This window comes from Gracilinanus agilis, chromosome 2, assembly GCF_016433145.1.
Source record: "Gracilinanus agilis isolate LMUSP501 chromosome 2, AgileGrace, whole genome shotgun sequence".
In the NCBI taxonomy this organism is placed as follows: Eukaryota; Metazoa; Chordata; class Mammalia; order Didelphimorphia; family Didelphidae; genus Gracilinanus; species Gracilinanus agilis.
The window spans coordinates 286,103,610-286,129,707 of NC_058131.1; the positions used below are offsets into that span (position 1 = coordinate 286,103,610).

At 39.3% G+C, this 26,098-nt stretch overlaps 1 protein-coding gene across 3 annotated transcripts in view; it reads left to right on the forward strand.

Moving 5' to 3' along the window:
- RGS3 (regulator of G protein signaling 3) overlaps positions 1-26,098 on the forward strand; it is a 212,021-nt gene that overhangs the window by 122,411 nt on the left and 63,512 nt on the right. For 2 of the 3 annotated variants that reach the window (XM_044664086.1, XM_044664087.1), the window contains one exon: positions 832-954. In XM_044664086.1, coding sequence (XP_044520021.1) covers positions 832-954 — 123 coding nt within the window. Of the gene's footprint in view, positions 1-831; positions 955-12,201; positions 12,641-26,098 lie in introns of those variants that run through there. The other variant, XM_044664088.1, reaches the window with a different exon arrangement.

Genomic DNA, 26,098 nt, shown 5'->3' on the forward strand with positions numbered 1-26,098 from the left:
AAGGGGTAGGCAGTTGGGGTTAGGTGATTTGCACAGGGTCACACAGCTAGAAAAGTCTGAGGCCAAATTTGAACTCAGGTCCTCCCGGTTCTAGACCTGGCACTCTATCCACTGTGCTATCTAGCTGTCCTCTTTCATATAGTTCTCATCTGTTCCTTACAGCAACCTATGAGTTAGATGATTAGCTTATCTAATAACTTTTAGATGATCTAATTTATTAGAATTTTATGGGTGAAAGCTGGAGAGATTCAGTGATTTGCCCAAGGTCACACAGAGAGTAGCTGGGGGAACTGAGAGTAGAATGCTGGTTTTCTGTTCCCCAGTCCTGGGCTTGCCTCTAGAGCAGGCTTCCAGAGCAGCTAAGTACGTAGGCAATAAATGCCCTTGGAGTTCAGAACCAAGAAAGCTCACTGTTGGGCTGGGGTGGGGCTAGCCTTCCATGACACTGGCACAAATACCCTGGCACTTTCTTTCATTCTTCAGCTTTTGCTCCAGCAGCCTTCTCCATTGTGCTGCCTGTCACATGGTATGACCTCACTGACATTTGCTCTCTACCTCATTACACTGCTTTACTCTCTGGGGAACTGAAAAGCCCTCACACTCTTGTTCCCTCCCCCCCGGCCTTTCCTGGGGGGCTTGCCAGCTGGCCACTGAACCAGTGAGCTTCCCGACTCCTCTCTCGGGCCTCTGTGTCAACCAAGATTAATGTGCATTTGTGGCTTTTAACAGACACTTGCTGCTCTCAGAGATGGGCGCAGGGTCTAGCATGCTTAGAACCAAATAGCAACGGGGCATTGGTGATGATCTCCTTTCTGTTTTCCCTGACGTCAGAAGGCGGAGTGCTTATTAACTTTGGAAGCATACTCACAAGAACAGAAGAAGAGGGTGTGTTGGTGCCTGTCCGAGAACATCTCCAAGCAGCCCCAGCAGGCAGCAGCTGCACCGGAGAGCAAGGTAAGGATGCCTGACCGCACTTTTGGCTGAGCTGTTTTACCTTTCACAGGGCAGTGCTACGATCTTGGTCACAGACCGGTAAGCACTTGATCTAAATGTGGAGCCTTCTGAACCCAGGGCTTTGATTTGTTGGGGAAATGAATCCGAGTCTGGGATTTCTTTACATCTGCCAAACCAGTCTCTGGCATAGATGCTTCCCTTGTTTTTTTCCCCTAAGTATTTTATTAGGCAGCTGAAGTGGATTTAGCTAGGCTCACACAAGAAGTTTGAACCCACTGCTTCCTAGGGGACCCAAGGCAGCAGGGGCGATGTAGACATGGCAGGCCAGTTCTCTATCACTGATAGAGTATCTGAGGCAGAGTTTAAACTTGGCTGGGCTGATTTCTTCTGATCTCCACCCCCCCCCCCCCCAAACAAAGCATCCATTTTCTCTCTGCCATCAGTTACTGAATATTCATTCATTCAACAAATATTTATGAGGATCCTCAGAGAGGTATATTTTAATATGTAATATTAATCTAAGCCAAATGTAATTTGGAGAATAAATCTTTGGCAAAATAAATCACATGATGTAGGTCAAAGACGAGCAGGAAAAAAAAAAGTGAGGATTAATGGTTGTTTTGGATTATCCTGGTCTGCTTGATGATATGGATAATTATAATTGCATAGTAAATCAGATTTTTTCTAGGACGTTTGACTCGGGAAGGGTAGGGTGCTTAGGTTAAGACTTGGGCACCATAGGGGATGTTAACCTTGAAATACATAGCCCCTAGCCAAGTCTGTAGAATAGTGTTCTTTGCCCATGGGGTGATGAGTCTCTCTTTCTTTCTGTCTCCTCTCTTAAGAGTAATATCGCACTCCTCTTTCTGTCTATCTGACAGTATTTTACAATGTTACCTTTTTGGTATTGGGGTTTGAAGCCTTAAAAGAATGAGGCTCTGATGTAGGGGGTTTATGCACTAGCTAGTGGGCAGTGAAGGGTCTTTCTTTTTGCTTTTTAGCAGAAGTCTTCTGTGACAAGTTATCAGTCAGTGTTGTAGGAAACCAGAGCCCTGAATTTCTAATACAGTTTATAACTCAAATTTTCCCACCAATCCTGTTTTTTTTTTTTGCCTATGACAGTAAGAGGATATTTTTTTCAGGCGGGTGTGAAAAATTGTCTTAACTGATGTACCTCAAAGATCAGAGAACAACTTTCTCCGCCCTTCTCCTAAATCAGCCTGTTCTCATCTCTTTCAAAATGTGGTGACTAATTTTTAACTTGTATCGAAGCTAGGATGGCAAATGGACAGCAGAATTCAATTGTGTGAAGTATGAGACAAGATGGGCAAAGCACCCAAGAGTTCTACTGCCTCCCTCTTCCCATCTCCTCATTAACTTCTGTTGCCCCACTCCTAACAGGCTGACCTCCTCACCCCATTCTGGTCTGTTAAATGCATATAGGAACAGAATTGTGGTAAGCGAAATGGGGATATAAGAAGGATGTGGATGCTTGGCAGGAGACCTTGCCTAGAAAATGACTATGGCTAGAGCTAGGAGGGTGGTAGAAAGAGATATTCAACTTCTTTGAGAGTTTCTGGTATGGAACTATAAAATCATAAAAACATTGGAAGGGTCTCTAAAGGCCATGTGTAAGGAGTCAGGAGATCGTGGTTTGGGTCTCAGTTGTGCTACTGTGACCTTAGGTGACTCACTCAGTTTCTCTGGTTTTAGTTTCTTCATATATAACATGAAGGAGTTGAATTAGGCAATTTGTAAGGCCCCTTCCAGTTCTAACATTTTAAGATTCTGTGCAATGTCTCTCCCACTTCACCTGGTTCATCAGTCTCTTATCCAATGCAGGAATCCTTCCTACATCATCCCTGATACGTGGTCATGAAACAATGACTTTAATACCCATAAAGGATTAGGACTTACTGTCTCTAATGGTATCCTGCCTATTTTGTTTGGAGATAGTTCTCTTTGTTAGTCAGTTCTTCACCGTGTTGATATCCATTTACCTGTAAAATCTGCCCATTGGTCCTAGTTCTTCCCTTTGGAGCCTTAGAGGATAAGTTTGTCTTTTTCTTCTACATGATGACCCGTCAGATATTGAAAGTTATCAGAGGGGGCAGGGAGGTAACTCAATAGATGGAGAGTCGGGCTTGGAATTGGGAGGACCTGAATTCAAATCTGGCTCTAGCTACTTCCTAGCTGTGTGATCCTAGGCAAGTCCCTTATTCCCTGTTGCTTAGCCCTTACTGCTCTACTGTTGTAGAACTGATACTTAGTATTGATTCTAAGACAGAAGCAAAGGGTTAAAAAAAAAAGACATATTGATGGGCGATGATGTGCCATATGTGAGGAAAAGCGAGAAGGCCAGTTTGGCTGGATTGTGAATCTCAGGAAAGGGAATATATGTAATGAAGCTGGAAAGATAGCTTGGGTCAGATTGTAAAGAACTAGTAAGAGTCAAATAGAGACATTTATATTTTATCTAGGAGGCAATAAATGGCCATTGGAATTCTTGAGTAAAAGAGTGACATGTTTGGATCTTAAGGAAAATCACTTTAGTAGCTTTGTAGAGGATGTTTGGAGTGGGGAGAGATAAGGCACAGAAACCAATTATGAAATGGCCTAAGTTAAGGTGGTGGCTCTGTGAGTAAAGAGAAAGGAGTGTATATGAGAAATGTTACAGAAGTAGAAGTGTTACGGTTTGGCAAATGTTTGGATATTTGGGGGCAAGGATAACATTGAGATCACAAATATGGGAGCCTGGAACAATGGTGGGGCTTTAAGCAGAAACTAGAAATTTGGTAGAGAAGTTGGTTTGAGGGAATAGAAAATTAGTTCTGTTTTGGAACTGACTATTGAGTTTGAGATAACCCTCATTTGAAATGCTGAATAGTTAATGGTATGAAATTGGAGCATAGGCAGTAGACAAGGGACTAGATAGATACATCTTTGAAGCATCTGCACAAAGATGATAGCTAAGTGGTGGAGTAGATAGAATGCCAGGCCTGGAGTCAGGAAGACACATCTTCCTGAGTTCAAATCTGGTCTCAGATAGTTGCTAGCCATGTGACCCTGGACAAGTCTCTTAATCCTGTTGGTTTCACTTTTCTCATCTGTAAAAAGAGCTAGAGAAGGAATATAGATAGGAGAAAAAAGAAAAAGTAATACCACAACAACCTAGAGAAGAGAGCATATCCAGGAGGGTGATCAACAGTGCCAATTGTAGCAGAAGTGAATAAGGAGGAGAGGAGAGGGTAAAGACCATCAGATTTGGCAATTAAAAGATGATTGGTAACTTTGGGGAGAGCAATTTCAACTGAGTGATTGGGCAGAAGTCAAACTGTAAAGGGTCAATGAGAGGAAGTGAAACGATGAGTCAGCTTTTTCTAGGAGTTTAAATGAGAAAGGGAGGAATGATAGGGACTCTAGTTGGAAGAGATGTTGGTCTATGCAAGTTCTTTAAGTATGGCAATCATTTGGGCATACTTAAAGATAGGAGAAAATGAACCAAGTAGAGGGGGTAGAGTTTGAAGATGGGGGTTGGGAGAGTGATTGAATTTGTGGTCTGGTGAAGAAGAAAGGGAGAGAATAGGATGAAGGTCATTAGTAGAGGGGTTGGTTTTAAGGAGAAGGAGGACTGATTAATTGTTAGACTGGAGGAAAGAACAAGTGATAATGTCAGGGTTTTGAGAGATGAAGAGAAGGAGGAAAGAGGAAGTCCAAGCCAATGGTCTCAATTTCCTAAGTAAAATTAAGAGTCCGGGTCCTCAGCTGACAGGGTTGGAGGAAAAAAGTGTGAGGAGAGAAGAGATTTAGAATAGCTTCTATGGGGAGAGGGTATGGAATCTGGGAGGAATACGAAAGGTTACCATAGGAATTCCAAAGGTCATTGTGGAAGGAGTGGACAAAGTTGGAGTGGGGCAAGGAAGAGGAAGGGTTGAAGAAGAAAGGGAATGACAGTTTAGGGGGTGGAGGTTGGGGATTGTTTATTCCCAAGTAGCTGGTGATTTACACCAGGATAGGAAGATTAACAAATCATGGGAATTTGCTAGTTATCAGGGGCTGTGGTAGATGAATTAGAATGCTTAGACTCAAGAGTTCTGCCATAAGCTCTTGGTGGTTCCCTTCCTCAGCCCCCCTCCATCCCTCCATCACCCTTCTTTCTCTTTTTGTAACTCAACTTTAATATTTGAAACTGGACAAGATGAATAGTACAAGAAAGCAGTAGAACTCAGCTCTATCTTGATTACCAAACAACTCAACCCTGCTTTAGATTAGCAGTCATTGTGATCCAGAATCTTCAAAAGAACAAAAATGAAAGGCTTCAGTGAGGAGAGAAAAGCTTCCTGGTAAGTATTCTTTGAAGGACAAAAATACAAGTGAAAGACTAAGTTAAAACCAACAAACCAAAAACCTCCTCCCATGCTAAAAGGGGGGAAAAAGCTCCCTTAGTTTGAAGGGGTGGGGTGGGGAAGCCTCTGGGTAGTCTGTCACTTGATTTTAGAGATTAAAAAATGAATAAAAAAAGGTCTCTGTGTGTTGGGATGGTCCTTAGAGAGTTATGAAGGGAAAAGGACCTTAATGTAGAGAGAAACATAAAAAGTCCCGACTCCTTCTCCCTTGTCTTCATGGAAAAAGACCTCAACCAGATTGTTTCACCAAAGGAAGGCAACCTTGGATTTAACTGAGGATTAAAGAAAAGGCCTCTCCTTTCTCTTTTTCCTCATCTAAAAGGCTTCAACTATAAGTTCATCACAGGAGAGGAAAACTTTGGTTTCCTGGTAAAGGAGAAGATATGTGTTGAAATCCTACCCTGAAGAAAGGGTCTGGCCTAAAGAAAGACTTCTGGGGCAAAGGAAAAATCCTCAGCTTGATTTGATCCACAGAGCTGGGGAGACCTAGAACTAAATTCTTGAGGCCTCAGCAACAAAAATAGGCAAAGAAAAAATAAAAGATTTTTATGATGCCAGAGATGAACAAGAGACAAACCCAGAAGAGAGTAACTCCAAAACATATAATCAAAACCTCAAAGTAAAAGGGGAGAGAAAAAAGCTTTCTTAAAGAAAATTTAGAATTTTTTGAAGAAATGATACAAGAATTTATTTTTTTAAGTTTATTTAATTAATTTAGAATATTTTTCCTTGGTTACATGATTCACGTTCTTTCCCTACCCTCCTCCCAACCTCAGCAATTCCACTGGGTTTTACATATGTCATTGCTGATACATGAATTTAAAAAAAGATCATAGAAGAAATGAAGTATAAGGAAGTGACTTGGAAAAAAGGATCATCAACTTAAAAGATGAGGTACAAAACCTTATCCTGGTGACAAGCTCCTTAAAAATCAGAATTGACCAAATAGAAATAAGTAATTCCAGGAAACAAGAATTCTTAAAAATGGAATAAAAAGAATAATAAAATGGAAGAAAATATAAGGTATTTCATATATATATATAACACAATAGACCTGGAAAATAAATCAAGGAGAAATTGATTACTTAAGAATCACAGGACTACTATGACCCTCCAAAAATGTTCCTTTTATTTCATATTTCAAGAAATCACTAAAGAAAGTTCACAGGCATATTAGAACAAGAGGGCAACATGAAATAGAAAGAAACAATTAACAATCTTCTAAAAGAAACATCAAAATGAAAACTCAGAAATTTCATTGCCAAAATCCAGAGTTTCCAGACAAAAGAAAAAAATATTGCAGGTAACCAGAAAGAATTCAGATATTGAAGGACCACAATGGGAATCGCACAAGATTTTTCTGCTATTCCTGGTAAAGAAGCAGAGAATATAGAGAGAGGGATTCTAAGAGGCAAAAAAGACAAAAGGCTATCATCAAGAATAACTTCAACCTTCAGTGAAAAAGGATTTTCCAATATTCCTGATGAAAAAACTGGAGCAGAAAAGGAACATATCAAAATACAAATATAGAAGTCAAGAGAAGAATAAAAAGGCAATACAAATGAACAATCAGAAATGATTTTATAAGAATGAACTATTTACATTCTAATTTATGGAACTTTAAATGAGTCTTCAGAATCCTAATGTGACCAGGGATCATAGATAGTCAATTGAGTCAGAAGAAATAGAAATATTTTTGTTATGATTTGAAGATTCTGTAAAAAAAAAAGTAAAAGGAGAGGATACATTAGAGAAAATGGAAGAAAAGACGGGAATTTGTTAACACATTATAATAGAGTTATACAAATAAAGTTTTTACAAACATGGAAGGAATAAGGGGGAACAGGTATCATTTGAACTTTACTTTCATACAAACAGGTCAAACCAGGACAAAACATGCACACATAAAGTGTTTAGAAATATGTACAACTCAACAGGGCTATGGGGAATGCATATAGGAACAAAAAGAGGGGAAAAAAGAGTAGAAGAAAAAGAATAGATTCAGGGAGAGAGTAGCCAGAAAAACAAAATAAACCCTAAATTCAGAGAGAGGATGATAAAGAGAAGGTTTGAATGGGAGAAAGAGTAGCAACATAACATAGAGTAAGTAATACTGAGAAGAAAAATTGTAAGCTAATAAGATGGAAACAATTAGCTATCATTAACTATGAACAAAAGCCAATAACAGATTGTATGCAAGAAATACACTTGAAACATAAAGACACAGTTTAAAATAAGAGATTGGATCAAAATCTATTAATCCTCAGCTGAACACAAAAAAGCAGAGGAATAATTATGATTTCAGACAAGGCAATGACAAACACAAATTTAATTAAAAGAGATACTTTTTTCTGAAAGGTAACATAGACAGTGAATTGATTTTAATACTTGGCATGTATGTCCCAAATGGCATAGCTTTTAAATTCTTAAGGAAAAACTAAATGAATCATTTAGAGAAATAGACAGTAAACTATAATGGTAGGGGACCTCACTATATCCCTATTAGTCCTAGATAAATCGAACCAAAAATAAATAAGAAAGGATGTAAAGACTTGAATCAAATTTTACATAAATGCATATGTATTTTAGCTGTGCCCAGCACCTTTTCAAAAATTGATTCTATCTTAGGACATAAAAACCTCACAAAAATAGAAAAGTAGAAATATCATACACAGTACTGACCATGATGTAATAGAAATATATTAAATAAAAGGTCACTGAAGAAACAATTAAAACTTAATTGGAGACTAAATAACTTAATATTAAAGAGTGAGTGAATCAAAGACCAAATCACAGAAACAATTTAATTAAAAATAATGAATTCAGTGAGACAACATACAGAAACTTTGGGGATGAAAAAGAAGTCAGAAAAATTTATATATCTTGATAATTTTATTAATAAAAAAGAAGGAACAGATTAGTGAATTGAGACTATAATCACATGTTAGAAAATTAACACATTTTTAAAACCTCAGAATAGAAATCTTGAAAATCAAAGAGATTAACAAAATTTAAAAGAAAAATATTGAATTCATAGATAAAACCAGGAGTTACTCCCTCCAATAAAATTGATAAATCATTTGCTAACTTCATTAGAAAGGAGAGGAAAACCAAACTACTAGAATCAAAAATAAAGAGAATTCACAAGTGAAGAAATAAAGAATATTATTAGAAACTATTTTGCCCAAATATGTGTGAATAAAACCAACAACTTTAATCAAAATAATGAGTATTTTCAAAAATATAAAATGTACAAATTAACTACACAAAATAGAACTTTTAACCTAGTTTCAGAGGAAGAAAATGAGCAGGCTGCAAATGAACTTCCAAAGAAAAGAACTGCAAGACCAGAAGGATTCATGAGTGAATTACATCAGACATTCAAAGAACAGTTAATTTCAATTAATTATATTTACTGCAAAAAGAAAAAAAAGAGATACTATCACATTCCTTTAAGACACAAATACAATCTTGTTACATGAACCAGGAACAGTCAAAAGAGAAAAAACTACCCATATCCCGAAAGAACATATATGTAAAAATTTTAAATAAAATATTAGCAAAGAGGCTAAAACATATTGCAAAAATTATACACAATGATCAGGTTAGATTTATACCAGGAATGCAGGGCTGGTTTAATATTAGGAAAACCATAAATTTATATTAGTAATAAAATCCACAAAAGCCATGTGACTATCAATAGATAAAGAAATTGCTCTTAATAAAACTGAGCTTCAATGTTTTCTGGTCAGTCTTTCTGGACCATGGAGTAAGCAGAACCTTTTCCATTTTCCACATTTTGAATGATGTGTGTTTTGGGGTACTAGCAAGAATGAATGAAGTTTCTGGATGTGTTTAGGTGTGAGAAAGCCCCCTAGATGTGTTAAACTGGCCACTTGCATTTTGCTGACTTTAGGAAACCCTCTGTTGTACCTTTCTTATTCAACCTGATGCTGTTATGTGCTGCTTTGCTAAGCCTGCCAGGCCAAATAACAAATGTGATCCGGAGCGAACTCATAGCCAATTACAGCTGTTTGAAGATGCTCTGTGCAGGCCTTTGTTTCCCATATTGACCCAATAAAAGAGAGAGTTTGAGGAGTAGAGAAGTATAGGCTGGGGTAGGTGATTAGGACCTTTCTGTTTTACAACAAAGAAATGGTCTCTCCAATTTAATCCTGCTTGGGAAAACTGATTTTTGAATTACCTTTAAAGTTAAATATATACCAATCTAACACCAAGGATGGATAGGTGGGAAGGGGGAAGATGCCACAGAATCATAATCAAAAGGAGGCAGTGAGCTTCATGGAAAGAGCAGTGTAGTCAGGCTCATGAGATCTGGGTTCTAGTCACAACTTTCCATATCATATAAACAGTGTGACCTTGGGTAGATCACTTCCCTGAGCTTCACTTTCCTCACCTTTAAGAAGGGATTGAACTAGATGGTCTCAGAGGTCCCTTCTAAATCTAAGATTCCAGTAATGATTCTAAAATTAGAGTAATAGGATCTCCATAAATGTTTGGAGTCATTGCTTCAGAGTTTTAACAAATTGGCAATAAAATACACTGCCCTTTGGAAGTGCTTAAAATAATTGATTATCTGGCGAGGCTACAAGAGAGGAAGGCCAGAGGGAAGCTCTGTGCAAGGTTACTGTGCTGTGCCTGTTTCCCGATGGCTATAGGGTATCCTTCTTGCAATAGACTTTTATGCTGCTGTGATATGGGGGCCCCAGTTATGGCAACAGGTGTTCCTGGTTGTGGTGGAACGATTAAGTAGCTCTGGGACTCTTCCCTCAAGAGGCTTAATTCCTTTTCTCATGTTCCTACCTGATACTCTGTTAAGGAGTACAGTCTACTTGATAGTTTGGTAGAAATTTTGTTTTTTCCTTCTTACTTGCATTTTTATTTCTGTTCCTTAGCCCTTCTCTTCATAGCTTTCTCCTTACTCCTCTAGACTCCTACAGACCCTTTACCTTCTTATACGGAAATGATTTTTCTTTCTCTTCTCTTTCATAATTTTGACAGAACTCCCATATGTTCATGATGCTGTGGTCAGTATTTCTGAGAAGAGAGGCATCAGACTCGTAGCCTCTCATAGTTCTGAGGGTGACCCAAACCAGACTAAAATTTGTTCCTGTCTGATTTTAATGTATTGATGGATTAATGGAAAATGAACTATATAAATATGTATGGCTTTCTTAGTCAATATGTGGCCCATGGGGATCCTTATGTATGGTTTAGTGGCCCATTTCTTTTTGAGTTTGACACCACTGCTCTGGAATACCTTGTATAAAAATTGTTTCCTGCCCTCCATCAACTTAAGATCTAAGATAACCTGAACATAGAGAGATATTTGTTGTTTTGGGCAATCACCAGATAGTTATTGCATTTTTGCTATGTAAGGTACTATTCTGGATACTATGGGAATTACAAAAGAAATATAACTTGGATGCTGCTTTTAAGAGCCTTATAGCGTAAAAGGAACCAATAGAATCTGAAGGCAGATTGAAACATTCCATTTTTTGATTTTATTGTCTTAGTGAGTTTTTTCCCTAATATAAGTGATGTGTGACTTCTTTTACAATACGATGATATAGAAATATGTATTGCATGATAGCACATGCAACCTATATCATATTACCTGTAATCCAAGGGAGAAGGGAGGGAAGGAAGGGAGAGAACATGGATCACAAAATGTCAGAAAACAATTATTAAAAATTGCATTATGGGGGGCAGCTGGGTAGCTCAGTGGAGTGAGAGTCAGGCCTAGAGACAGGAGGTCCTAGGCTCAAACCCGGCCTCAGCCACTTCCCAGCTGTGTGACCCTGGGCAGGTCACTTGACCCCCATTGCCCACCCTTACCACTCTTCCACCTATGAGACAATACACCGAAGTACAAGGGTTTAAAAAAAAAAATTGCATTATGCTACAAAAGAAATATTTTTGTACATAGGAAAGAACCTCACCGTTTGGAGAGATGACATATATGGTCATGAAAAGATAATTGATGAGATAAAACTGTGTGTAATAAGCATCAAATAAATTGGGAAGGATAATGAGTGCTTTTGAAGCTAAAAAGAGGAAAAAATCAGAGATAGCCTCACAGAGGAAGCAGGTTTTGAGTTGAACTTGGAAGAATAGGCCAGGATTTAGACAGGCAGAAAGAGAGAGAGAGAGGCTACTTTAGAAAGGGAGAATGGCCTGAATAACAAGAGGCAACTACTAGGCAAAATCCAATTTAGTTGAAACAGAAAATGTGTTTATAGAAGTACTGGGAAGTAGATAGCACTGGAAAGGTGGATTGTGACCAGATAATAAGACCCTGGAATGACAGGCAGAAGTATTTGGGCTTGCTCTTAGAGGCAACAGGGGTCTTTGAGAACATTTGGACATGTTGAAAGTGGTATTATAGGAAAATTGGTCTAGGAGATGACATTTATGGTGAGGCCTGAACCCATATTGAGCAAGAATAAGACGATATATTGCTCTGTGTTTTCCTTCTTGCACTGCATCACTGTCCTCGAGAGTCTGGGGAAACTGAGGCTGCCTGATGTCAAAACAGGAAACAGCTACACAGAATACTAGGTCTTGATTTCATTTCCCTCTGAATCAGTCTAACAGTGAAACATCATCATTCCCCTGGGGCAGCTAGGAAAGGAAAAATAGAGAATGTTAACTAATATCTTACTACCCAGATAGTTGCTTCTGTTTGCTCTCTAGTAGCCTGTCTAGTTATAAATATGTAGAAAATAAAGAGTTCAGCAAGAAAGGCGTGTTCAGATGGGTTGAAGTGAACTCACTGAAGTAGATAGAAAGCTAATTCCAGTTCTGTCTGGTTCCACAGAAACTCCACCCTCACAGCTCTTTCCAGCAGGAGGCAGCGCCAGCCAACTCAACCTGTGAAACTCAGCATAGAAGCTTTACATCGTCAGGACAAACTCTCATTGGATGATCAGACCCAAGTGCAGGACTCTGCTTCTAACAACTTGACCCTTTCTTGGGTACCCTCCACTTGAGTATCCCCCATTTCACAGTAACTTCATCTCAATGTGGAGGACTAAGATGGTGGCCTCGATGGCATGCAGGGCTATCCCAAGAGAGGGCCTCCAAGGGAGTGTGCGGATTGGTACCTGATGGTCCACAACAGAGGAGACTTAGAGGAGACTCAATGGAGCTCTTCCTGATGAGGAAAAAAATGAATAAAATTTCATCTGTCCTTCCTCATTCCCTGGAATACCTCCTTCTCCTTTGGAAGGGTAGGAAATGGCTTGAGAGACGTTATAACCCAGAATAGAATTAGCTTCTATGAATTCTCCCATTTTCAGAAGGTGCTTGGACTTAGGTTTATGGAAAAAATGATGTAACCATTGAAGTTTGTAGGCTCAGGAATGAGGGAGTTAGATTTCTGGATGGAAAGAAATTAAAACATCTCTCCTTACCCAATTCCCATCAGTACAATCAACAGATGGGCAAGAGAGTTTTTGGAATTTTCCTTAAACCTTCTATACTTTGCCAAAGAATACGGTCACTGCCATAGGAGTTATGTAGTTCAAGTGCATTTAGATTCTCTGAACTGAGCCAACTGGTTTAATATGTTCATATCCAAGAGAGTGTGACATGTCTTCAGGTCTTAGCAGAAAGGAATTTTTTCTCATTGTCTTAAAGATGGTTTTTGAAGCAATAAACTCCAAATTATCTCATTGTGCTTAAAGTGAATGTTAGAAAGGAAAAAATGGCAGCAATTGTAGAGTAGTTGAGGTCAGGAGATAGGTTTGAGGAGCTCTTTCTTTGCTTCCTGTTGGATTAAGAAAGGTTTAATTACCATGAGTGGGTTTATCACTCCACAGATTATAGATGTACTGCTAGACTTTAGTTTTCAGTCTTTGAGTTTGGAGGATGTCTTCCCATACATGATGTATTTTTAAAAGAGTATTCGTCAGCTGCTGCCATTTATTTTATTCAAAATAGTAATGAAACCTGTGGGAGCTGTTTATCATTAATATCTCACCAGAAGTATCTGGCCAGATCTTATAAGGAAGCCAGAGAGAAAATCTTCGAGTCTCAGGGACTCAAGCACACAAACCATCTGAGTAGGGTCATAAATCCTTGAATTCCAGATCAAATAAAGTGATTTTCCCACTTGTCATTTTGTCATCCCATTACATTTCCCCTCTGTATGATATGGCATAACACTGGGACCATGTTGTCCATTCTCTTGTTGGATTCTACTTAGCTTTTTGCCTGGTTTCTTTTTAAACTCTGGGCTGCTTTGCCCTTGTGAATTTGTATCATTGGTGTATCTGCTGGAACCCCACACATTGGAGAAAAGATTAACCCGGCAGGAAAGAGCAAAGTGAATTGTATTAAGGTTCTTTCTCTGTCCTTACCTGGGGGCCTGGAACCAAAAACAAGGTGGAATCATAGGCTCAGGAAAGAAATTGAGGCCAGACTTGAAATCTGTTCAGGGTTAATGCTGAGCTGCCCCAGGTGAATGACAGTTTGAACAGCTGGAACCTCCATAGATGAATTGCCAGGATCTGTACAGACAGTAAGATGCCCTTTGATTTCATTTTCTTCAGTTCAGAAATAACATTAAAAGGGAGGGAGGGAGAGAGACTCAGGAGAATTACATTTCTGGGAAGGCACTGAGCGGGCCATCTCACCCGTAACAACTCCTCTGCTTTTCAGTGGAGATATCTTGGAGACTCTTTATAATCATGAGGCACATGAGGTTTGGTCAGTAGGAGAAAGATGGGAGAATGTTCCTCATTCCCTGCCACAACTGAGCTGGAAGAATGAAGCTTTCTCACTGAATTCAGCTTAGTTGTACATATTTAGAGTGGGAAGGCACCTTAGAGCCCAGGGCAATTCTAGTACAGTTCCCTCCCATTTGTTAGATGAGGGGCATGGGGACCAGTGAAGTGACTGCCCAAAGTCAAATGGGGAAGGAGTAACAGAGGTGCTATTTGAACTTGGATCTCCTCCAAATCTACTGCCTTCCCACTGTACCATGCTGGATGAGCAGAGAGGACATGAGAGGCTCCTTGGCAAAGTGTAGGGGTCTAGTTGTCATGGTTGTGTGTCAGTCTCTATCAGACCCTCAATTTTCTTGCTGTTGACTGTGGTGCGCTACAGGGGCCATTGCTGTTCTCTTTCAAAAATCAGTGAACCAATTTTGCTTCATTTACTGTGGAGGAGGAGTTATGACCTGCTATCCTTTGCTCTTCATCATGAGTGTCTATCACAAATGTCCAGACATGATGTGTAATCTAACAAAATGGGTTGCATTTAAAATTCATAATCACAGCAACGAGCTCAGTTCCCACTCTTCTCTATAAATCACTAGTTGGCTAATTGTCTTAGTTCAGTGCCCTCAATCCCAGTAGTTAAGATGAAGGGAACCCAGCCATTTATTGTTGAGAAGGCTGTTTGTGCCGTTTGAATACAAAGTAATCATTTTAGTCCTTGGCTCTCTGTTATGCACTTTATCTTTACAAGGTTTTCATGTATGACCAGATCCCCAGCGCTTCAGAATATTACCTCTTCTGTAGACAGTCATGATTGGGTTATCTGTTGTGTGTTTGCTCTGCTTCTTGGGTATATTTTTTGATGTAATTTATTTGTGTCTTTGTGGATGTTTAAAAACAAACCTGCCATCAGAGTCTCTTTGGCATATATGCAGAGAGACAGTAGTGCCTAGAGAGCTGGCCTGGCTATGGAGTGAAGACCACCCGGGCCTCTGACACATACTTGGCTTTGGAACCAAGTCTTTACCTTAAGTCTCAGTACCTCAGGCAACTTTCTAAGGCTATAAGTCTCAAAGGGGGAGCTGAAATCTCTTATATCAATGAAATCACAATCCTGGACCTTAAAAAAAAAATTCTTCAGCAGAAACAAAGGATGCCACTTACAGGAAATGAATCAGAACTCTTTATTTTGAAAGGACAATTGCAAAGAACAGATCGATTAATTAATCAAATATATTATGAACCCATGAAGGGAATGGAGGAGAAACGTATGCCAGATTCAGCAGATGCTGGGACATAAAGAAAGAGGAGACCTCACTTGAAACTTGAAATAAATGAAGTTATTGGGTGTGGGGGGGAAGAATAATCTAGATGGTCTAGTCTCAAGCAGTTCATTAATTAAAGTTCAAAATAAAAAACAACTTTTGAAAAAGAAATTTGTGGATGATGGCTCCATAGTAGGCTTTTAAAGAACAAAGGATATTTGAGGTTGCTGTTATGGAAGATGAGCATGCTTTGCTCTCTGTTTCTCTCTAGGAAAGAGAATCCTGGTCCAGATGGGCAGGATTCTGATATTTCAATATTGACTAGAAGTAGGAAAAAAGGGTTTTGTTATTGATTAGATGTAGGAAAAATGTCACGTGTATGTGGCACTTAGCAGGAATCTCATAAAGGAGGCTTTTAAGTAGAGTCTCGCTTTATGTGATGGAAGATCCTCTGCTCTGTCCATTTTTTTCTGCTTAGATTTCTCTTCTGAGGCATGGTTACCACTAGAGTTCTCAGAAGTGTTGCTAAATGACCAAGTAAAAGTCAATTGAATCAAACTGAATTTCAGATTTCCATCTAAGGAAGCAGACACATTTTCCTAAAAAGCATTAAGTGCTGCTGGCATCCTCCTCTAGGGCTGTAGACAGAAAGTAAGGAACTAGAAGCATTGAAAGAAAGCCCTTTTATTCTGCCAAACTTAGCTCCCTTCTGGACTGCCCCAGCCTTCACACCTTTCCCCAAAGAAGAAGGAATGTGTGGAATTTGGGGTCAACTACAGATTTGTTCAGAAATATAATCTTAGGTAGAGACTGTTATTTCCCATTACTTTGATCCTGCCTTCAAATGCAGATGTTTTGCCACTTTGTAGTTCTAGAAAGAGAAACCTCTTTTCTTTTTTTTCCCCTTAGTGCCTCTCCCATCACTTTTCTATTCATGATGGAAGTTCTAGCTTCTAAAATACTCCTGCAGTTCTTGGACCCCTAGGTTGGTGGAGTCTAGGGCAGGAGTCCTCGGATGATTCATCTCAGAACCCACCTGGATGATTCGAAGCAGTAGCTCCTTCCTTTCTTATAGGATTTTTGATGTTGGGCTGGGGTATGGCCAAGAACCATCTCTGTAGTCCTTCCTCATGATCCTCATTTCTGTGGGCATTTTCTTCTCATTCCCTAACTACCTCGTGACCTCGGGGCTTTGGGAAAAGAAAAATTAGATCCTTTCCACAGATGTTGGCCCAGGATAGAATTTGGTTCAAGTTCTTCATCAAGATCATCAGTAACAAGTATTTGAGAATTTCTTATATGTGCTATAAAGAAGACTTTTAGAGGATAGACTAGACTCAAGCTCTCTGACTATATTCTAAAAAGACTCAACAAGAACATTCCATTGTTGACACTGGTACAAGAAGATTGTTAGTGGGCAGGGACTAAACTACTCAGATAAATCTGTATACTCAGTGTGTAGCCATAACATATATGTATACAATAATACTCTGCATAACATGTTGCCCTGACCAGCAAGATACAATTGACATTACGTTATTATTACAGTATTATTAAATGCCATTATATAATCACTACATGCTGCTGTAACGTTATTTGACCTATCTGTCCTTTATATCATCGTTCCTATGGAACTATTGGTAATATTATCTCATTTAACATAATATTTTTCCCAAGTAAGTTTGTTTTATTTTGGGGTGCTCAGGGAATAACTGAATAAAGGTCTTTTTTATTATTCTAAATTGAACAACCATCAACAAAAATAAGCATTCCAATAAAATTGAACCCTGGATTGTCAACTTTTGGACTTATGTACATTTTATATGTATGAAAGAGAGTTTACACACTTCCTCCCCCTACCGTCAACCGACCCTCAGACCCCAGTCGAGCAGTCCTGAACTGATCATATTCCTCCCAATGGCCAATTCAGAGTTTCTGATCCAAGGGCTTCTCTGTACCATATCTTTTTTTCTTTCTCAAGACACTATTGCATGCATTTCTAACTTCCTCCCACTACTTCTTTCCCTCTTCCACTAATCAAAGTTCCGTAATTCTTTTGCTAATTTCACTCATATATATGAGTGTATATATTATGTTATAATATATATAATATTATATATTACATACATATATGTGTGTATGCATGTATATATGTCTATGTATCTTTTCCCTGACCCTACCTCCATCTCTTCTACCTCTTGTTTTTTTTGTTTTAACTTATTTTTTAGGAGGCTCAGTGGATTGAGAATCAGGCCTAGAGATGGGAGGTCCTAGGTTCAAATCTGACTTCAGATATTTCTAGCTGTGTGATCCTGGGCAAGTCACTTAACCCCCATTGCCGCAGTCCTTACCACTCTTTTGCCTTGGAGCCAATAAACAGTATTGAATCTAAGACAGAAGGTAAGGGTTTAAAAAAATTATTTTCTGTCTTAGTAATAACTTTAAGACAGAAGGGCAAAGGCTAGGCAAATGGGGTTAAGTGACTTGTCCAGGCTTATATAGCTAAGGATATATCTTCTATCTCTTCTTGAGGAAGATCTTTCTTGAATAATTTTTCTTTCTTCTTCTTTGTTCTATTTGTGACCCCATCTTCTTCCAGAACACCATAATTCTGACTGATGTAAATGAATGGTGTTAGATGCTTATGTCAAGAAAAAAGAAAGTCATTCATTTTGTGGGTGAAATTAGATGTTCAGTTAATTCAGCAAGCAATCATGTATGCACTAAAGGTATTCAGTACTAGGGATGCAAAGTTGAAACATTATACATAGACCTCATCTAAGAGCAGCTTCCAGTTTAGCAAAGAAATAAGATGAATAAAACTATGATAAAGACAGAATATTTTAAGAACATGTTGAAAATTATTGCCATTCTCTTATAAAGCCTTTGAAAGTTCCCAGAAGTCCTTCAGAAAATTCTACAGTTCCCTCTTGATCTTACCCTAGTGAAACCTGCTTTTTCTCAAATACCAACAAACACTTCAATGAGATATGTATTTTTTTTATCATGTTTAATGACAACTGTTACAATGGAGACATATCACTGCAAATTAAATCAGTTCAAAAACATTAAGTACCTACTAGGTATGGGGTGCTTGGTAAATAAACAGAAAAGCCAAACCCTGCTCTCAAGGAGATTAAAATTTTGGGTGGGTGGGGGGGAGGTCACTGTTACATTAGTCTTAGATAACTTAAAAGAAGGAAACTTGAGGAAGAAAAAGAACATTAACATTTGGGGGGCACTTCAGGGAAGAGGTGGCACTTGAATGGAGTCTCAAAGGAAAATAAAGATTTTAAAAGAACTTAAAAAGAAATACATGGCAGATGTGGGATGTGGCCTATGTGAAGTTTGAGTAGATTGAGAGTATGTGAAAGGAAATTACATGAAATGAAGCTGGAAAGGTAGTCTGGAGTTAGAATGGGAGTGACTTCAGTGACAGAGATGGATCTATTGTGCCCCAGAAGCAATAGAGAAACTAAACATTTGGAGGCAGAGAGGAGTGACATAGTGAGACCTGGGCCTGAGAAAGATTATTTTGGCAACCATGTGAAGGCTGGATTAGAGAGAAGAAAGAGTAGAACAAGAAGACCAATTAGGAGATATATTCCAGTAATTCAATGAGAGGGGTAGAGGGCCTGAAGTACAGTGGTGGTCCTGTGAATGGAGAGAGAGGGGATAGACTCATGAGATGTAGAGATAATACTGCCTAGATTTGGCAACTAATTGGATCTGGGAAGTGAGGCTGAGGGAATAGTCTAAGATCACACCCCAAGGTTATGAAAACTGAGTGACTGGGAGGATAAAGGTATCTTTAACAGAAATCAGGAAGTTTGAAGGAGCAATAGATTTAGATAAGATAATCAGTTCTGTTACAGATATCTTGATTTTGAGATGGTGACAAAAGTCTAGGTGGCCATTGTGAGTTGGTGATATGGGATTTCAAGAGAGAGATTAGAAGGAGATAAAGATTTGGGAGTCATCTGTATAGAGATGATAATTAAAGTCCTATAGAAGCTGATGAGATCTTTAAAGGAGACAATATAAAGACAAAGGAGTCAGGACAGATCATGGGGGGTTATCCATGCTTAGGTTAGTGAGAATGATAATTCAACAACAAAAGTCTAGAAAGGAATAGTTAAACAGGCAGGAAGTATGCAAGAAGAAATTAATGTCTAGGAGATGAATGAAGAGAAGTCAAGAATGATAAAGACTAGGAAAAGGCCCTCAGATGTGGTTAAGAGATCTCGGATAATACTGAAAAGAGCATTTTCAGTTAGGTGAAGGTATTGGGTCCCAGAACTGCCAGGGCATAAGGAATGGATAGTGAGGAAGTATAAATAGTGACTATAGATGACCCTAGGCATTTAGTAATGTGAAGGAAGAAGAGATATTGGATTAGAAGGGCTCTTAAGGATGAGAGACATGTTTTCAGATAGTAAAGAAGAACCCTGTAGTTAGGGAGAGATTAAAAATGAGAGTAGAGATGATCCAAGGATTTAGTTCCTGGAGGGGTTGGGGGATCCAGTCAAAGAAAGTAGTTGATGGCTTATAGGACATAGAGCATTGTGGGCTATTTTGCCCTGGGGCTAGGGGCTTCACCACCTACTAAAAGGGCCAAGCAATATGGTCTTCGGGGCCTCACTGCAGGCTAGTGCCAGGACTTGGGACTTCAAGGGGATAGTTGTGGGGTGCTTTACTGTTGATTTAAGCAGAGTCTCAGGATCTCAAAGTTGGCCTATGCTTAGGCTTGGAACCTGGCACAGTAGGTGAGAGGTGGTTGGCTGGCACTCCTCTGTGTGCAGTTTTACTTTTGGTTCCCCCTTATCCCATGAAAATGAACTCTCTCTGTCTGTCTTTCAAGTTGTTTTCTGAAGGAGAGCCCCATTACTCTATCTCCTTGTTGCTTTTGTAACTTCAGGAGTTTTGATGTGCTATTTTAAGGTTGATTTGGGAGGATTCTTAGAATGGTTCCAATTTTCACTGCTACTAAGCCACCATCTTGGCTCTTAATCAGTATTGGAAAGAGAGACTATAAGGAGAGAAGAGGATAAAGAACAACACCCAAGGAATAAGATAAAGATGACGATTCAGCAAAGGATACTGATATGGTATGGCCAGGCAGATAGGTTATCATGAGAGAACAGTATCACAAAAAATTTAGAGGAGAGTATTCAGAAGAAAAAAAGTGGTGGAACAATGACAAATACCACAGAGAGGATGAAGCAAGGAGCATAAGGACTGAGAAAAAACCAGTGGATTTAACAATTAAGATCATTGGCAACTTTGGAAAGAAATTTCAGTTGAATGATAAAGTAAAAAAAACCAGACTGCAAATTGCTAAGGAATGAATGAGAGGAGTGGGGGCAATGAATATACATAGATTTTTCTAGGAATTTGGCTGTGAAAAGGAGTAGAAATGTAGGATATTGGCTTGAGGCAGTGATATGGTCAAGTGAAAGGTTTTTTTGAGGACGGAGAAAAGCTGGAAATATTTATAGGCAAAAGGAAGTAGCCAGTAGGTAAGTAAAGAGGGAAGGGGGTAGGGATGATTGTAGAGACAATCCAATAGAGAAGATGGGAGGGAATGAGATCAAGGATACAAGTAGAGGGGTTGATCTTGGCACTGAGAGATAGCCTTTTCATCAGAGATGAGTAAAAGTGAAAAGGACAGTCATGATTTTAAGGGATTCTGAGGTGTATTAGAAGGAGAGAAGGAGCTAATAAGAGTGAATGGCCTCTTTTTCTCAATAAAGTAAGAGATAAATTCCTCTGCTAGAAGGGTGAAAGAAGGAACTGATATGGGAAAATGGAGGAAAAGAGAAGTTTGAAACAGTTGCTTTGGGGAATTATAAGGAAGAGTAAGAGGATTGCTTTGTATCAATGAAGGCCCAATTGAGATTACAGTCCAGTGGCATGACCTTTTTCAATTCCATTCAGTTACATAGGAGAACTGGAGAAGAAAGCTGGAGGAAATAATCTAGGGATGAGGTTTGGTAAGGCATTAGGGAAGAAAGGATAAAGGGAGCAGGGGTATGAAAGAAGAGTTGAGGTGGTTAAATACCTATGGGGTCAAGATTGGGAGGGAGGAAAGGAAAGCCAGAATAGGGAGAGTCCTGAAAAGTGGAAAGGTCATGGTGAGAACAAGTAATAAATAGCCTTTAAAGGAATAAGGCAAAGGGAATGATAGAATGATGGAAGGCTATGATAGAATTTCAGAAATCTTAGTCATAGGCATGAAACACTTGGAGGTAAGGGAGAGATCAAGGTTGTGACTGTTCCTATGTGTGACTGAGGTGGAGTGAAGGAGTTGGTCCTGGGAATTAAGATTAAGGAGCTGGGAGGCTAAAATGTTTGAATAAGCATTTTGTCTAGGTAAAAATCCTCTAGGTTAAGAGCAGGCATTAGGATAGAGGGAAAATAGTGAATTCCTTGAGAAAGAATGGCCAATGACTTTTTTTTCCCCCCAGAGGAGTCATTTTTCCTTGGGAGGCCTTTCACCAAAGGCATTTCTTTCACAAAAAATTGGAGGCTGGAGTTCTAGAGGGAAGCAAAAAAGGCTTTTTAAATGTATAACACACTTGCTCTGTTTCTCATACTGGGGAGGGAGGAATCTCAGAGTACTAAGAAAGGGAACCCTATTCTCTTCAAACTACCTTCCTGTGGGACAAGCTGGAACCCTTGCCACATCAGAATAGAAAGGAACATCTTTTCCATAGCAGGGCCTGCCCCTTCCTACCTACAAGGCAGTTGCTTGCTACAAAGTGGCTTCAGGAGAAGAAGGTTTGGCTAGGCAGCAGATTGACTTTTGCTGAGCTAACTCAAGGACAAAGAAGAAAAGAAGAGGGGAACTGGAAGATCCTAAAAAAATGAAGACTTGAGGACAACAGGAGACTCAAGGAGGAAGTGAGGAAAGACAAAGGAAAGGAAGTTGGCTGTGCCTATAGTACTATAGAGCTGAGAATAAAAACTTTGGATTTCAAGACTCCTACTGGCAAGAGACTCTTAGGTTCCTCCAGGAGAGCTGGCCATGACTAGTAAGAAAGACAAAAGCCCAAGAAACTTGTGCTTCTGGTAAGTCTGAAGAGCAGAGAAAACTTTGTAGTAATTTGCACAGACTTCATGACATTTATCTTTCTGCCATGGACAAGGTATAATTATCTGTGTCCAAAGTACAGATTGGTCTCCTATTGAGAAGACAAAGTAAAGGGTCTTGAGGAACATCTCTTCAATCCCTGTTATCAGGAAGAATGTAGTGTTACTTAAAAAGATGAAAGAGCTTCTATGTTTAAAAAAAAAAAAAGGATTCCTAAAGACAGAGAAGACTTGACTGCAGTAGGAGACAGAGAAGATTTGGCTGTAGCAGGAGGATAGAAGATGGTGAGAAAAGAAAAAAGGAAAAAGAAAATATATTGTAGAACACCCAGGCAGAGGGTGGAAATAGATAAGTTTTGGAAATAAGACCATAAGCCTGGCACTGTGGAACTACGATACTGATTTCATTTGGAATCCTGATAGAGTTCATGCTCTGAAAAGCAGAGCAGCAACTCATAATTTCTTGTCTTGTTAACTTTATCCATCAAAAGATGGAAGAATTTGGAAAGCTGTTATTCTGGATCAGAATTTTACCAAAAGGAACTGGGTGCTAAAGTAGAAATGAGGAGAAATAGAGGGGAAATCCATTACTTCATCTTAAAAATTTGAAAAAGGAGAGAAAACTGTGCATAGTCTGACATGCATGTAAGGTTATTGGAGAAAAGATTTCAAAAGATTCAGAGAAAGGATTAAGTAGGATCCTCTGTATCCAAATTTGACAGAAATCATGCCAGGAGGGAAAGGAAGTTTTCAAGAATGAAATTCTGAAGACACAAAGAAAAATAATTCCAATGAGAGAGAGAAATGTGGAAGTGAATGGAAATTAAGGAACTTGGATTTTTGAAAAGATTTGTATAGAAGATGAAAGCAAAGGCAAGTAATGGAAGATGGATACAAAGCAAGATATGGGCCTGAAAGAACAACATCAGAACTAACTGGCAATATATGTAGATAGAATGAAGCTCAAAGGAGATAGCCTGGTTGATTGATAGTGGCAGAGAGAGACTCTGGAAGTAGGATGGGGAGCACGTGTATGCTAATTTGTCCTCCAGAATAATTTTTTTGAGGAGTAGGGACATGACAGAAGGAGATTCCCAGACTGGAAAGGTGAAGAAGGGATGCAGAGTTGTCTGGAAGAGAACCAGGTCCCTGTGACTGCCAAAAGATGGTAGGAACACAAGATGAAGTTTAAGATGAAGGAAAGTTTGTTAATGCCGGAACATTATAGGGCACACAATGAAAGAGGAAATAGGAGAGGGGAGGGTTTTTGTCATCTCACAGTGCTTTGTACAGAGTAAGTGCTTAATAAATGCTTCTTTTATTCATATATTTCCCACTGCCTTGTAGGGAGGTAGGATGGAGATGGGGGAGTACAATGCACATTTCTGGATTTTAGATCTGGAAGGGACCTCAGAGAATGTTTAGTCCAATGCCCTGATTTTACAATTGCTGAAGGCCTGGGATGGGGTGGGGGAGAAGTATGAATGACTTGTTCTAGATCACCACACAACTGGCTATACCACAGCTATATAACTCAAGTACCATTCCAGTATTCTTTCTCCTACACTTCATTGCCTGGGCCTGGTAATTTTTTGTGTGGAAGGGACAACTAGTGTCACATAAATTTTTTACTTTCCCGCCTCAGCAGTCCAGTATGTTGTCTTTGGGAAATTTAAGCCACTGCTTCAGACTGTAATGGAAATAGCAAGAAATCAGCTAACAAATTTGGAAGAGTTGGCCTAGCTGACTGGTTTACCTATAAATTCCTGGCTACTTTTGCTAGAGCAGAATGAATGGGCCCTTGATGAATCACCTGGGCTTTAAAAAACATGGGACTAATGAAGAAGCACCCTATGAAGTCTACCCTAAAAATAGCTTTCAAGCAAAGAACAACTCTAAGAAGGTGGGTCCCTGACTGGGAGGAGTAGCAGCTTCTCAATCCCACCCTGCCACTTTTGCTTAGATCATGATTACTGTATGCAGAAACCTGGCTGGAGAGTCATTTTATCTGAACTATAACTTATCTTCTTTTTACTCCAAAGCTGTTCAGAAAGGACCTGGCAGGATGAAGGGAAGAAATGGTCTTTTTTTTTTTTTTTTTTTTTCCCACAGACCATAGCGATATTTTTTTCCTGTCCTCTGCCCTCCCTCTCCCCACCACCAGGGTTAGTGCAGACTCCTCAGTGGGTCTTTTATTGACCCTGGAAAAAGACAGAGCCTGGGAATTCCAGGGGGCCGGATGGGTAGACACTTCCTTTGAGTCGCCTTTCAGACTCCTAGTCCTCTGGCTAGTGTCCTTTTGGCCTTGACTTCTTCTCAAATCCTCCTTCCTACTCTGTTCACTTCCTTTTGGAAATACTACTCCTCCCTAGATGAATCTCGGTTCATCTCTGCAGGCTTTAGGGTCAGGAGAGGGGGAAAGAAATTAATCTTTGATGGGATTAATGTCTGATGAGAGCTCAGTGAGAAATCTGGTGGCCTTTCCTAGGCTTAAGAGCTTCCTTTCCAGCTTTCTTATTGCTCTTCGTCACATGTTGGAAGGGGAAGGAAAAAACCTGTTTCTGTTTCATTTTGCTGCTTAAATAAAGAAAGTAGAAGCACACAACAGAGAGTTAAGGGTTTGGGAAAGTCAGATCTTGAAATTGGTAGTAACTGGATCAATACTAGTATCTAATGCTGTATTAGACAACCATAAGCCCTACAGTCCTAACTGTTCAAGCCCACAAGGAAATCTGAACTGTCTTGATAAGGTGACAGTGAAACTATGAAGGGAGTTTAAGAATATTTCAGGTCTTTAGTACTAACTAGGGTCAGCCTGCTTGGAAGGAAGAATGATGTGATTTGCTGAGTTCCTTAATATTTTAATGGGAATTAGCCCCTTGGGAGCGAGAGTCAGTTTAGGGCACGTCCATCCATAGCAGAACAATATGATAAGTTAGTGATGAACAGTTTAGGTTTTCTCACCCACAAATAGAATGTAAGCTCCTTCAGGACAATAATGGTACTTTTGTTCTTTGAATCTCTCATGGCCTAGTATAGTATTTCATAGAACATCATAGACTATTAGACCTGAAAAGAACTTTTGTGATTTGTCAAACTCTTATTTGATAGGAAATTGAGAACAAGGAAACTGTGGCTTACCTGAACTCATAGTGTAAGTCAGAGTTCCATGAACATTTGTTGATTGAGAGTTATATAGCAAAACAAAATGAATGTGGATAGTATGACCAAAGAAAAGCTTTGGTAGCAGCTTAGAGGCATATTCACCATTAATTTAGTATGGTACAAGTTGGGACAGCTAGGAGCCCTGGGACAGAATTAAAGGAAAACTCAAGCTGATTATCTGGCACATTTTCCTGGTGGTGATGAAGACAATTGGATTATGAAATGGGCTCCCCAGGGACCAGGGTGGAAATCTCATTAATTAGGAATTGAACACTAGCCCAGACTCTGCTGCAGAAGGTATTCTGTTGAAGCTGCAGAATTCTGTTCCCTGGAGCAGCATCAGGGTTGGCCTTCCTAAGGACCTGCCCATATTAGCTTAAAGTAGACTATTGAGTTTCACAGCCATGAAAACCTTTTCTTTGTCACCTTCATTCTTTTTTTTTTTTTTTTTTTTTTAATTTTAAACCATTAC